The 14,536-nt window shown below is 29.6% G+C and overlaps 2 protein-coding genes across 2 annotated transcripts; one reads left to right on the top strand and one right to left on the bottom strand.

The window, feature by feature from the left end:
• The first annotated feature begins 225 nt into the window (after positions 1-225).
• LOC108325660 (uncharacterized) lies at positions 226-1,894 on the top strand. The gene is made up of 3 exons (XM_017558754.2): positions 226-412; positions 574-811; positions 1,208-1,894. The coding sequence occupies exons 2-3, from the start codon at positions 738-740 to the stop codon at positions 1,788-1,790; spliced, it is 657 nt and encodes a 218-aa protein (XP_017414243.1). The 5' UTR covers positions 226-412; positions 574-737; the 3' UTR covers positions 1,791-1,894.
• Positions 1,895-6,169: 4,275 nt separating this feature from the next.
• LOC108326394 (protoheme IX farnesyltransferase, mitochondrial) lies at positions 6,170-11,565 on the bottom strand. Its single transcript, XM_017559886.2, has 7 exons — positions 11,237-11,565; positions 9,097-9,226; positions 8,785-8,922; positions 8,507-8,640; positions 7,883-8,008; positions 7,283-7,386; positions 6,170-6,715 (listed from the first exon to the last, which is right to left on the bottom strand). Exons 1-7 carry the CDS (start codon positions 11,470-11,472, stop codon positions 6,345-6,347), a joined length of 1,239 nt encoding a protein of 412 aa, XP_017415375.1. The 5' UTR covers positions 11,473-11,565; the 3' UTR covers positions 6,170-6,344.
• Between the last annotated feature and the right edge of the window lie 2,971 nt (positions 11,566-14,536).

The following is a 14,536-nucleotide window of genomic DNA, read 5'->3' as shown; positions in this document are numbered from 1 at the left end:
TAGGATAAGTCGAGTTTAAGAGGATGCCCTGTTTCGTGGTGTTATTTAAAGATGCCACTAAAGCTTTAGTGCAGTATGAATAGCAGCAGAAGCAAAAAAAGTTCACTAAAAAAATAATAAAAAGGCCTTCTTTTTATTACTCTATTAGAAATAGTTAAAAAATTAAAGGTAGAAAAAAGAAAAAGGCTTGTAGCGAGAAACAAACAAACAACACAACAACAATAGCAAGACAACCTCGTTTCTTCTGAGTCAGTTCCTCATGCTTCGCTTACTTTATATCTCTCTCTCTTTAACTTTTCAATCACTCAAATCGTGTTTCTCGTCTCGCCATGCTCGTTTTCTTGAAACCCAAACCCTACCCATTTATCTCTCGCCATTTCTGTGACCCTTTCTTTTCATTTCAAGCTTCAAGGTTTACCTCACTCTGCCGTTCGTTTCCTTCTACAACTCTCTCTGCGTTTCATCTTTTGATCTCTTTTCTTGTTATTCTGCCCATAAATTGACCATCTTTTGCGTACCCACATGCAGATTTTGTGGCTGTCAATATCTAATTTCACTTTTGATGTGTCATAGGGTATTGCACCTGGTCATTTTATGGAGTTTTTTCTTCGGCATCTTATCTATAGAATTCCTGTGGTAATAGGCCAAACCTGGGATTGCATGGTTTGTGGTTAGATATTGATTAAGAGAGTTCAGTTTGTGATCCACATGCAAAGTTGCAGTCTCCCGAGTGAGTGATGTCTCAACACCAAAACCAAAACCTACCATTGGTTCCGAAATCTGAAGCTGGTGTAAAGCCCTTCGCGATAAGGTATGTAATTGAACAAGATACCTATGCATTTCAATTTATGAATGAGATTATACTTTTTCCCTTCAATACTATGTCATCAATTATTGCATGTTCTAGTTTTAGGTTGATCTCTTCGATTGCATGATGTTGAGCTTGTAGAGTGTGAATCATATGTTGATTGTAGATTATTTATCATCTTTCCAATACAAGTACACAAGTTAAGATTATGATTATTCTCTGTGCATAATTAAACTCCTTTTCTTGTTTTATGTTTTCCTTTTGCATTTCTCTTTGTGAATTTTATCAAAGGTGTGTTTTCTTTAAGTTTTAGGTTGGAGGTTTCTTTAAACGTTATAGGGAAATAAACAACAAAAGATTATTTTCTGGATCACTGATACATTACAAATTGTGTTGCAGGCAGTATGTTCTTGCCTGTCGTGACAGAAATATCTCTCAAAACTGGCCTTACGAAGAGAAGCACTTGCAGTTGTGTCTTAAAAGTGGTCTCATGGAGAAAGAGCTGTTGCCACCACTTGAACCACTCAATGGTTTCTCCAAAATGCATTCTCCAAATGATAACAACAGCAAAGAAACTGATTCTTGCAATGCTGAAGTGCCACAAGAGTGTAACTACAAAGTCAGCAACCACCACCCTTCATCACAGCCAGAAGAGACATGTTCTCTCTCAGGTTCTACTAATTTTCATAATAACAGTCCGCCATTAAAAACAGTGAAATGTAAACGCAGAAGGCGGAAAGGGAAATGTAAGAAGCGTTTCATGGTGGATATTTTAGCCATGGCACAGCACAGTACTTTAGAGGAGATTGATGGGATGAACAAGTTTTTTTATGCTCAAACTGTGGTTGAGGGATGTCATGAACAAGCTGTGGATGACGATTCATGCAGAAAAGGTGGTAGTGAAGATGATGGTATGGCTAATGCTGATGTCACACCAAAGGGGTTATTGCTTCTTAAGTTAAGCTCAATGGATGTAATGTAATTGGGAATTGAACATAATATAATGGATTCTGTTCAATTTTATTCTATAAAATGATTATTGTTCACTGCAGAATCTCCTCTGACGTTGTCAGGTTAAACCATGAAGGATGCAGTACTATTCCTTGTGCTTATTTTAGGAGAGAAATTCTTACATTGCTAATCCACTCCATATTCATTATAAAGTAATCGTTTATATCAGCAGGATTTTAAGGTTATTCTGCAGAAATTTAGTGATAAATATCTTGTAATCTGGTCACAGTTACATTACAGACTTACAATCACCCCGAAAACTTTGATATCATAATCTTTACTTAGAAGAATTTTAACAGTAACAAAATCATTGCATGACGGGGTCATCACAAATCTTTGACCTTTCCTTCTTGGATCCATGGTGGCGAGAGTCTCGTTCAAATCGCAAAATTACGTTTGTACTTGATAATGTAGAAAAGAAAAGTGACACACACATTTGGACTCATTGCAGTTATTTTCATTAAACTTTCCTCACATTAAACTTTCCTCACCTTTAAATAAATACGTGTAAATAGATCTTAAACAAGATACAAATAATAAAAATGAAAAATAAAATATTAATTCACTCAAAACAAAAATAACTACTTAATCTATTCTTATCTTATATCAATAAAATAAAATAATATTGTATCTAAATAAATGAAAAATCAAAACTATTCATCTTTATTTTATCTTTATCTTTATCAAAATAAATATTACTAGACCCAAACTAATAAAATAAGACTCAAACAAAATTACTAATTAACCCTTAAAATTTAAGTTTATCGTAATAAAACTCTTCCATAAATTCAAACTTTTCATCCTTTATTTGACTTTCTATGTGCATCATCCCACACCTGGTTACCACTCCTGATCGATTGTCTCGGCCTTTCCTTGTCCTCGACCATACTAATTATGTTGACCGATTTGCTTTTCATTATCATCCTCAAAATAACCTCGACCATGTCCACCTCGTCTTCGGCCTCCAAGACTGCGACTCTGAGTAATTCGAGTTTCATTCGAGTCAAATTGTGTCTGTCGTGCTTGGTTGACAAGTTCAACTTGAACATCCCAACTCTTTCTCCTCTGTTCGTGGGTTTCTAATGACCCAACAAGTTCATCCACAGTGAGAATTGACAAGTCCTTCGGTTCTTCAATGACGCACACGATACTTTCAAAAAAATTTGTGAGGGATCTCAAAACTTTTCCCACAACTTGGTTAGGTGACATTTGTTCTCCATTCCTGTCGAGTTGGTTGGCCACCTTCTCCACCCGAACTCGGTTACCTGCTCTTTGGGCCCCATCTTCAACTGTTCAAACTCCCTTATGAGAGCTTGGTTGTCACCTTTATACGCAACCTCCAAAATTTCTCAGGCTTCTTTTGCTGATTTTGCATTAGCTATTTTTTCGAACCCCGATTTATCCACTGCATTGTACAGAAAGTACAAAGCCAGTTTATCTTTGACCCGTGTCTTTTTCAACAGAGAAATCTGGATCATTGTCTGATGTTCATCCTCCGCGGGTTCATTGTACCCGTTCTCCATTATGTCCCATACATCTTGGGATTCAAGAAGAACCTTCATCTGCAGACACCAATTGTCGTAATTAATATTTCCCGACAATTGTGACACACTCGTTCCGTTGACTACCTTTATCATCTCTCTCACAAAACACTCAACCACTCATTATTTTCCTTCACGTAACACTCAAAGCATAACGTTCTTATACCACTTCATAGAAGAAAAAAAAAACTTAACACACAAATAATTGAACTCTTCAATTCAGTGTGGTTATTTTCATTAAACCTTAACAACCTTTAAATAGGTACAAATAGAGTTTTGAACCGACTAAAAATAATGAAAACTAAAAACAAAATATTAACCCACTCAAAATAAAAATAATTACTTAATCTATCTTATCAATAAAATAAAATAATATTTTACCTAAATAAATAAAAAATCAAAACTATCAATCCCAATTTTATCTCAATCAAAATCAAAATACATATTACTAGATCCAAACTAATAAAATAAGACTAAAACAAAATTACTATAATATATATATATATATAAATAAATAAAGAGTCAATTACAAAAATACGTTTGTGTGTAATGTTGTGACCTAAACATTAAATAACTTACAGAAAAAATTCCTCAAGACGAATATAAAATCTAAAAATATTAGAAAAAAAAAGCTTTTTACATTAAAAAAATAGAAGAGACATAAATTCACAATCAAGACCTTGCAAATAAGACTTTGATGTTTGTATGCAGACCAAGACTTTATTATAAATTAGTTGAATTTTCACAAATGGTATATATTTCTTTTTGCTTTTCTTGGAGAGCATTCATCACAAACCAATTCACTTAGCACATTAACATTAATTTTCTGAATATATATAGAACCGATCGACCTTCTTTCAAGAACCATCTTGACAACTTCATGAGAGGTAATACTATGACAGACGTTTTTTAAATTAAAATCATATTAAGATCATACCAATTTAGTTTAGTGTATTTTTTTAAGTTGAAATTATATTATTAAGATTATACTATTTTAATTTAAAATGCTTTTATTTAAATCACTTTCACAATAACTTAAAACTGTTTTGAATAAAAACTGTGTATTCTTAACACGATTTTGATACATTATTTTATACAATCAAATTTTATTCAATGTCTCACTTTATTTATATATATATATATATATATATATATATATATATATATATATATATATATATATATATAAATTATCATATGTTATAAAGGTTGAATTCCAATCATTATTTACAGATAAAATTATGAATATAAAAAGCAATAACTTATAAATATTGAATTAATAATTCGTTTTGTAAATCGATATAAAAAGGTTTGCAAAAGTTATAAAAATGTAATGCTATGTTATTATTTAATAAAAAATTATATATTTGTACATTTATAATTTTTTAAAATTTTATAAATGTTACCATAAAAGAAAATTTTAATTTATTGGAATTATAAAAGATAATTTATAATAATTTAATTCATCTTATTAGTCTAACTATTGAATATTTTGCTGAGAAAAAAACATTAAATATTTTTTTGTAGTAACTATCAATCTTTTCTCACTTGATGATCTTATTCCTTCACTTAACATGAGAACAATGCCTTAATATTTGTTATAAGAAAAGAAAGTTTTGATATCAAAAGACATTGATATATGGTAAACAATAAATATTAGTTATATTTTGCTTAAAAGGATTTTGCTTCCCCTCTGAAACTATTCATCACTTCCAAAATTACAGTTTTCATTTAATTGATAGTAATTTATTTCAGCTTTAGTATCAGATTAGTTGCTTAAAGGGTGTTATCTCATAGGTAATGTTCAACTTTTTTAAATTATTCTTACATTATTCATTTGTCAAAATTCAAATATTACTTATGATGGTTGTGTTTTAGTTTGGTGGATGTTATTCAAATATGATGATGTGGGTTAGTTTGTTCAAATATTATATATTAATGAAAACACTTGTTTTAAATCGTACATAATTAATTTAGAAGCAAAAGATGATTAATTTAAATAAACAATCATTTAAAAAAGTAAAATAATAAAATAATTATTTTAATTTAAAAAATAGTTAAATTTATATTGAAGATTATTTAAAGATAAAACTAGTAAGATAATTATTTTAATTTAAGAGAACTGTTATTTAAAAAATAAAAGTAGAAGTAAAATTGTATACGTACAAAAATTATATAATAATAGATGAAGTAATTTTATGAAAAAATTACTGTACAGATTTGTTTGTTAAAAAGTAATATGAACTCTGAAATGATAATTAGCTCAGTTTAGACTGTTGTAGTATATAGTCTGCTAGTGTTCCTGCTCAACCATGATTTTCTTAAGTTTTGATAATAAAATAAAAAATAATATTATTATATTAAATAATTAATAATTATATATAATATCATTATTCTTTTAAACTTTACTTTATAAATAGATTTTGAGTATAATTTATTTTTTCTTTAATATACATACTTTTTTTTTCCTATTAAGAGTTATAATATCATATGTTTTGAATACACATTTTTTTTTTACTTTCCCTTGATCTAATTAAACATATTTTAAAGACAAAATCATGATTTTTTAAATATAATAATTAACAATAAGAAAGTTCTTCGTATATTTATCACAAATTTTGAACTTAGCAATGACATTTAGATATCTTCTAGCATTAAATAATGCTCCCTATGAATATATTACTGAACAAAGGAAACAACCCAAATGTCATTGTTTGGATTGAGAACTGCTAACGAGGACATATGAGATTAGAAAATTGCAAACAATAACATCGAAATAAAAAAAACAAAAAAACGATTGTATATACACTTTTGTATATACACTGTTCGGGAAGCAAATTCTCATTTATTTCAGATCACAGCTGCGTCTGCAATTTTCATGGTGTAGAACATTAAACAAGGTTAACAGCTTAAACACCAATAAGAATACCGTTTCAATAAATTTATCGAATAAACCAAACAAAACTTGGCCCAAAAAATAGTTATCAATATGAAGGAGCAGGCAGAAAGGGAAATGGAGCAACAGAGGCATATGCTACAGGAGGACGTGATTCAGTCCAATATGGACGCTTGGCCTTGATATTCTGATTATCATTATTATCATCCAATTCTAATGCTTCCCCGGAAGATGCAGATTTCACAAAACCCTTTGCATTGTCTTCTAAGAATTGTTCGCTATTGGAGCGACGGTGAATCAGAAGCCCAGTCATAAACACGGGGAGATAAAGGAGACTGGCGTGGAACATTCTCCTTGCTTTTTCTCTGGTACGGTCTCTATAGAATGAAAATGCTGCAGCGCTTATTGCAAGTGTAAGTACCGTGGACTCCAGACAAAACCATTCAGAAGTCACGCCCCCTGTTCAAGGTGCAGAAACATGAGTGTCAACATTCTCCTTACGACAAAAAATTTCATATTAAAGGGAAAGTGAAAACATTTTACCATTTCAATTTTCTTTTTAACTAAAATCTACCATAAATTATCATTGTATATCCTCATTCTAATATATTCTTGACATAGGATTAAGGTTTTCAGCTTTTTGGCCAAGTCAGTGAAACAGGCATCAAAAGTTATTTAACAGAACAAGACACTGAATATATTTTCAGTTTTCTCTGTCTGACCCCATGTCCACAGACGAAAAAGGCTTAAAATTCTTAGATTGAAAGGTATATTCTTGATTGGCTTAAAATTATACTTTTTTTTTATTTTTCAAATTACAAAATATTCAATAATACATATAACTTTGAAAACAACAAAGTTCAGAACTTTATTTAAAGATTTCTTGAGAAGTTTTCTACTACAGATTAGATTTAAAAGGCATCCGTATCCTGTCAAAGCATTCAATGAATACCAAAATTAAGATTAAAAATCTCCAAAAAAAAAAAACAAACAAGTGTTTCTAGAGAAAGGAAACATTTAACTCACAATCATATGCCAAGAACCCCAAAGGGATTAGATATATAGAGTTCCTTAAGGCCACCAATGCTGTTCTCCGACCAGATGCATCGGCAAGAGAATACATCTTAAACCTAAACTTGCAACACAAAACGCACGCATGCCAATATGAAAAGAATAGTGTACATAGTTTAGAAATAAGTAACTGGAGGAGAAATATATTAAGAGTATGGTTATTTCACCACCACATGCAGCAATCAATGTACCAAGGTCCATATTTAATGAGGCACAAAAAGAAGTAATTTGTAAGCTAAATGCTAATATAAATTTGGAAAAATTAACTTGTGATTCCCTATACTTTCTTTTAAAAACTGTCTTGGTCCTTGTACTTCAATTTGTGATTGGGTCCCCATAACTTTAGAAAAAAAAGAAAAAGTTCTTGTCTTGAATCGGATTTTATATCAGAGTCATTCAGTTCTTTTTGTTTACATCAGCAAGAACTTTAGCTTGATATTAACTAGACAAACAATACGAACACCTACCACTTTAACAAATATATTATTGGGGGACACCAAAATAGTTGTATGAATCAAAATTCCACAGTAAACAAACGAAGATACAAGAGCATACCCTCCAGCAGCATAGTCACTGCGACACATATAAGCTAGGGCCATAAAATGTGGTATCTGCCAAAAATACAAAGCAGCTGGAAGAATCATTGCATTTAGTGAAATGTCATTAGAAGCAGCAGCCCATCTGAAAATCAACAACAAAGAGGTGATGGAGGGCAGAAAATAAACCTGCACATGCCTATGCACATGGTGAATGAAGTGAGATAACACTAATAAAGAAACAATAACAGACTAATTCCAATTCCAAAAATTTGAAGCTCGTTTTCCAGTAGTTAGGTATTGAATTGCAACATATCACTCATTAACACAATTTGACTAACAATTTTCTATTCCTTCAAGCAAATAAGTAGAAGACAGCAAACACAGGGGGTTAAGCTTTACAATTAATCTGTGCCAATTAAACAAGTAATACTTCAACCAATAGAAAATCAATGAATTGATCAGATAAAATTCTTCTTTGGCAATGGAATTGAGTCTCGCCATATCAGTCTTGTGTGGAACACCTTAACTTCAAATGGATTTATTTTACACGAAGTAAAAAAAAAAACTAATAGTAACATATTCCTCGAGCATTCTGAAGTTCACAATACATAGGAAGGTATATAAACAGTACATAATTTACCCCAAAAGTGGTGGAATAGCGCCAACAACAGCTCCCACCCATGTATTTACATGATGAATCTGTTTCAAGGGAGTATACACAAATGCATACAGGACTAGGTTGGAAGCAGCGAGCCCAGCAGCTAACATATTAGTCTGGAATAACCTTGTCATAAATTTTCAATGTAAGTCCCTCCACTCAAAGCATATCAAACATTTGATAAGAAATTCATTCATAGTGTTACAAGTTACACAAGAAAAGCATACAACGAACAATGTAAGCAAAATTTGTTTCAAAACCTGTGTTGCTAGCAGAGCTGTACCCGCTAATCCAACAGAGGACGCCCAGCCAATTGCATGAGGCTTTGTGATTCGTCCTGAGGGTAGTGGCCTTCGACTCGTTCTCTTCATTTTAGCATCATTATTGATCTCAAACACCTAAAACAGACACAACTATATAATAGATCTTGTGTTGACAAAATATGTAAGAGACTGTAGAATATTCTCTTGTACTCTCCTACACTCTAAAACAGAAGTACTAAAAAACAGAAAACAAATTAATCACAATAGACAATTTAGATTAGGATAATCTCCTCTCTTCCAGGAACCAACCTGATTCAAAGAGTTAGCAGATGCAGCAACCATCATGGTACCCAAGCAAGTCCAAGAAAGTGCTGAAAAATCAACAGCACTACCGCTCCCCAAGACAAATCCAGTCCCAGATGTTGCAACCACAAGCATGCTAGAATTGAGTTAAAAATGATTAGTTACAAAGGTTGTTTGTTAAAAGAATAGAGTCATACTAGTGAGGATTTATTGTCATAATTTTACAGTTGTTTTCTTTTTAAAGAATGATAAATAGTCAAACGGAACAAAACACATGGATTTGAAGTATTCATCAATAAAAGAGGAACTACAGAAATAGAGTGTCAATTGAACATATTGTTATAAACTTAATGATAGCATATCCGTTAACAAAAGGTTTACCACCCATGACATTCATTGGCCATGTTGAAAGAATGGATATAATGGATAAGTCCTTGTTAACAATTTAGTTTGGTGTATGTATATACATCATGGTTGTAATGCTTATAGTGTTTGACACTTGTGATTTCTATTATAGATGTTTCTGTTTATTCTATCATTCACATTACCTGGTATACGTTATTGTTTTATTTAGTGAAGTGACGAAATGTATCTTTGAAAGGAGATTAATGATATCTATTACAGTTTCATTAAAGTTAAGTTAGATGATTTGATACATGGAAGAAATCTTGTTATTGGACAACTTGCAACTGCTATGATCCAATCTTCTAGCTTAAGTCAATGAATGATAATGACTTGATAAGTTCAATGTATAGTGTGCACTTAAAGTTTAATGTTAAATCTTCAAGTCATTACATGAACCAAGTGGGAGAATGTTAGATTATTTTAATCTAATATTGGTTCATGTAATTTATGGAATAACTTTAATGTGAAGGTTTCTAATGTGATGATTATTAGATTATAAATATATTGAAGTTATGGGAATTGTTGTAGAGTTATTAAAATCATTTCCCTCTCTTTTCACTCCATTAAGGATATATTATGGTACTTTAATAAATATTTCAAAAGCTATCTAGAAGTTACATTACAATTCTTCTGTGAATGAGAAAGTTTATGTTCCTGAACAAAGAAAGGCAAGTTCTTTGACAGAAGAAAACATCATCCAGGCACATTCTATATCATTAAGAAAGCCATCAAAGGAAGTAAGAAAAAAATATGCATCCAGAGATCTTTTACAATGGATCTAGGTATGTTCTTGAACCCTTCTAACGATATAATTTTGTGAGAATCATAGATCCTAAGGTCCCTATGAAATATTTATTATACATTCCAATTCAATTCAAGAAACTACTCTATTTTATAAGGATATTTTATAAGAACCTAAGGATCTATGATTCTCACAAAATTATATTGTTAGAAGGGTTCAAGAACATACCTAGATCCATTGTAAAAGATCTCTTGATGGATATTTTCCCTTCTCTTACTTCCTAAGAAATCTTAAGTGGACGAGTACGATTACACTCATTAAACCTCGCATCCATAGTACTAAGTCCAAGTATGATTACTTTCGTTATAGGGTTCTCGTAGGTACTTAATCCCAGGAGAGTTATGTTTGGTTCGTGAGACTGGTTTTCCATGAGAATCCGACTTTTATGGAATATTGTTTCCCACTTACATATGACTAGTAGACTTAAGACCTCCAAAACCCCTCCCTTGTTGGAACTAGACATCTTGAGCATAAAGTTTTACAAGATTGGATATCTATAGGTCTATGATAGTTCAACTTCCGGGAATCTTAAAGGGAATTCTTGCACTTTCAAGGCAAAAGTTGGCCCAACTTCCGGGAACTTCTATCGAGGGAGTTAAAAAGGGTGGCTACACCATTTCAGACAACTCATCAGGTAACAAGCCTGATGTTATCCTGATTGGAACTGGTTCTGAGTTGGAAATTGCTGCTGGTGGTGGTAAACTGAGGATCTCCAACACAGGGAACGAGGCTATTCATATCCTCTACAAACAAAACGATTCCAGTCCACAAAATCTTCTTCTAATGTTCTTGGAGATTGAGATCGTAATTCTATATCCTAAATCTAAAAAGTAATTTATTTGCACAGATACATACAATTAAAAGAAAAAGAAAAAGAAAACAACGGCTGAGAACGCGCAAAGAAAGCATGAATAGGAGTTGAATTGGTGGAAAAGAGACCTGAGACGAGCCTTGGAGAGCTCCCAATAGCACCTTCCATAGTGGCGGCTCAACGACGCAAAATCGGTGGTAGCTTTGGAAGAGATATGAAGTGCAGTTGCAGAAGAAGTGATGAGATGGGGATTCGAAGAGGAAGATAAAGATGAAGAGGAACGCGCATGATTAAGGTTGTGAGAATAAGAAGATTTGAGAAATTGGGAACAGAAGGAGGATATAGAACTCCTCCTCAACATCATTCGTTGCACCAAATTGAAACCGAAACACCAGGAGCACTCTCACACGTTCATACCACAAGCTTTTTTTCTAGCTTTAATAATTGGGCTCACCCCGAAGTACCACAAATCAATCATTTAGGCTTCATCATCGTAAAGGGCCAATGGGGCTTACTTAAGGCTTTAGAGCCCATTTCTTCCTGCACCTCTATAATTTCAATGTTCTCCCATCAATTTGTATTCCGATAGAGTACAGAATATAATGTTTTGTATTTTTGTTTGTATTCCAGAATATAAAAAATTTTATTCTAAATTGTATATTCTAAAATCCAAAATGAAAAATATATATTATAAATTGTATATTTTAAAATATAAAATTTAGATTTTAAACTGTATAATCCAAAATTTAATGAAAGTGCAAGAAGAAATTTATGAAAATAAGGAAGAAACTGTTGGCTTTAGAATAATTATATTTATATTTAATATATAAATTATAATACTTATTACATTGAATAAATAATTACAAAGACAATATATATTGAATAAATTAATATTAAGATAATGAAAAAGAAATAATAACTCAATAAATAATTACAAAGGCAATATATATATATATATATATATATATATATATATATATATATATTGTATTCCGTTAATATATAGGCATGTATTGTGACTTTAGATAAACTAATAAAAATTATTCACAACAATTAATAAAGACAATTATTTATTTTTTATATAATTATTAATAGTTCAATAATAATTATAAGATTAAAATAAAAATTATAATATATATGTGTGTGTGTGATATATATGATTATATGATTATATAACTATCTTATTTATAAAATAATAGTTTCTAAAGATATCTATCCATATTTATATAAATTTTTTAAATTATTCTTAAGATACTCGTGAATATTCCCTTGCAATTTTGTTTATAACTTATAATTGTTAAATTTCTATTTAAAAACAAAAAATTTAATCTTTCAACTACTATCCACCACGTACAATTAATATTCCTACATATATATTAATAATATAAACTAAAATTATACATTAAATTCGAATTCAATAAAGTAAATTAAAAATAAGTATAGAAAGAAAAGACATGTGTCTTGACTAGTAATAATAATAATAATAATAATAAAGTCTTCATCTGACGTTAAAATAAATGAGTTGCATCTTTTCTTTTACACAATAAAGTGATTAATTATTATTTTTCCGTTATCTTTGAAAAGTATATTTGCCACTCATAGGTGGTGAAGATTTGTGGTTCTCCTTATCTAAATATCTAAACAAAGAGGATAAAACACACTCTGTTTTTCGTTTCTTTTTTCTTTATATAAAAACACCAAATTTTCTAATTCCTTCAACATACCTATCATTCATTCGATATGTAAAATCTAATCAATCTAATGCTTGAATTCATTAACTCAAAACTTCCAGTTAGCTGTTAGACTAATTAATTTCATATTTTATACAAATTACTAAGTGGCAAAATGATAAAAATTTTATATCTTTTTGGTGAATTTAATTTATTTTGAAAATTAAATCAATTTTAGAAACTAAAAAAAAAACTACACAAAATATAATGTAATATATAAAATTTAAATTTTATTAAGATAAATTATAACTCATATTGAATTTAATTTATATTAAGAAATTAATTCTTAAATATAATTTAATTTTATATAACTAGTTTATAACATCTTACACTATTTATTATTTATATACTGTAGATTTACATTATTTTTCATAATTTTCTCAAAATAAAAAGTTTTCATTGTTTGTAAAATTTAGTACTGTCAAAATGGGTCGTAATCCGCGGGTCAATTATAGCCACCACAGGTTTGAGCTGAGTTGGTTTTGAAAAAAATGAAACTTTTTTATGGAGGTTAGTTTTGAACCCGACTTACTTAAAACTCGACTCACCTGATTGAACCCGTGATTGGCTCACCAATTCACCTAATTTAATTTAATTATTTATTATTTTGTATTTCAATATTATTAGTTAGTATTTTTTGTTATATTGTAGATGATGATAAAGAAAAAGATGTTTCAAGAGAAAAATATATTATAGATTTATCTATTTAATACTCTAAGATTATAAATGGACAAGTGATACAAAAATTATCAATATTAAAAACTTATTTGTTCGTCTTTTTGTACATATTTTTGGATTACGCTTGGATTGCATGATACTTTTTTTATTTATTTTGAATTGTCTTTAGAGTTTAATATTATTTTAGTGTGAAATTTACTTAGATTTAAATTAAAAAAATTATAATTTTTTATTTTAAAAAAAATTATAATTAAATGAGTTAATGTGCCAACCCGTGATATGTCGGGTCGGGTTTAAATTTTGTCAGTTCACTAATAAGTGAGCCAGATTAGATTAGTTCACTAAGTAACCAACCCGTGGTGGGCTGGGCCGGATCGAACCGCGTTTTGAGAATTCTAGTAAAATTATTGCAATAATATTTTGATGATTATAGAATGTTGTAATAATGTTTTAACGTTTAGATTCATTTTTTAAAAATTTTTTTTTTAGGAAATCTTTTAAGTGGAGGTAAAAAAATATAATTCAACCTCAAAAATTATTTTTTAAGTAAATTAGTGTCAAAGTTAAAATGAATTTATCCAAAATTTAATTAATTAATAATATCATTTATATACACATATAAAATTATATATTCTATTGTATAGTATAATAATATGTTGTAGTTTTATAATATTTAAATCAATTTTATATCATATTCATTATTATGTTACTCAGTAAAATGTATAATATATAGTTTAATATTATTATTAACTATAATTTATTTATTAATTTTATAATTTTTTAAAAGAAAAATTTATAACATCCAATAAATTAGTACGTAATATATTGGAATAAAATTCCAAACGTCACAAAAGAAACATGAAGTATAAAAAAATGTGAAAATATTGAAAAATTAATTATAATAAAATTCTCAATATTTTTTATAATTATTATACATATAAAGAAAAATAAAAAATTAATAAAATTTAAGTATAAATTTAAGTTTTTATATATTAAAAAAAATATAATAAAAAAATCTAT

The sequence above is a fragment of the Vigna angularis genome, chromosome 3 (genome assembly GCF_016808095.1).
Source record: "Vigna angularis cultivar LongXiaoDou No.4 chromosome 3, ASM1680809v1, whole genome shotgun sequence".
In the NCBI taxonomy this organism is placed as follows: domain Eukaryota; kingdom Viridiplantae; phylum Streptophyta; class Magnoliopsida; order Fabales; family Fabaceae; genus Vigna; species Vigna angularis.
This window is presented reverse-complemented; position numbering and strand designations above follow the sequence as displayed.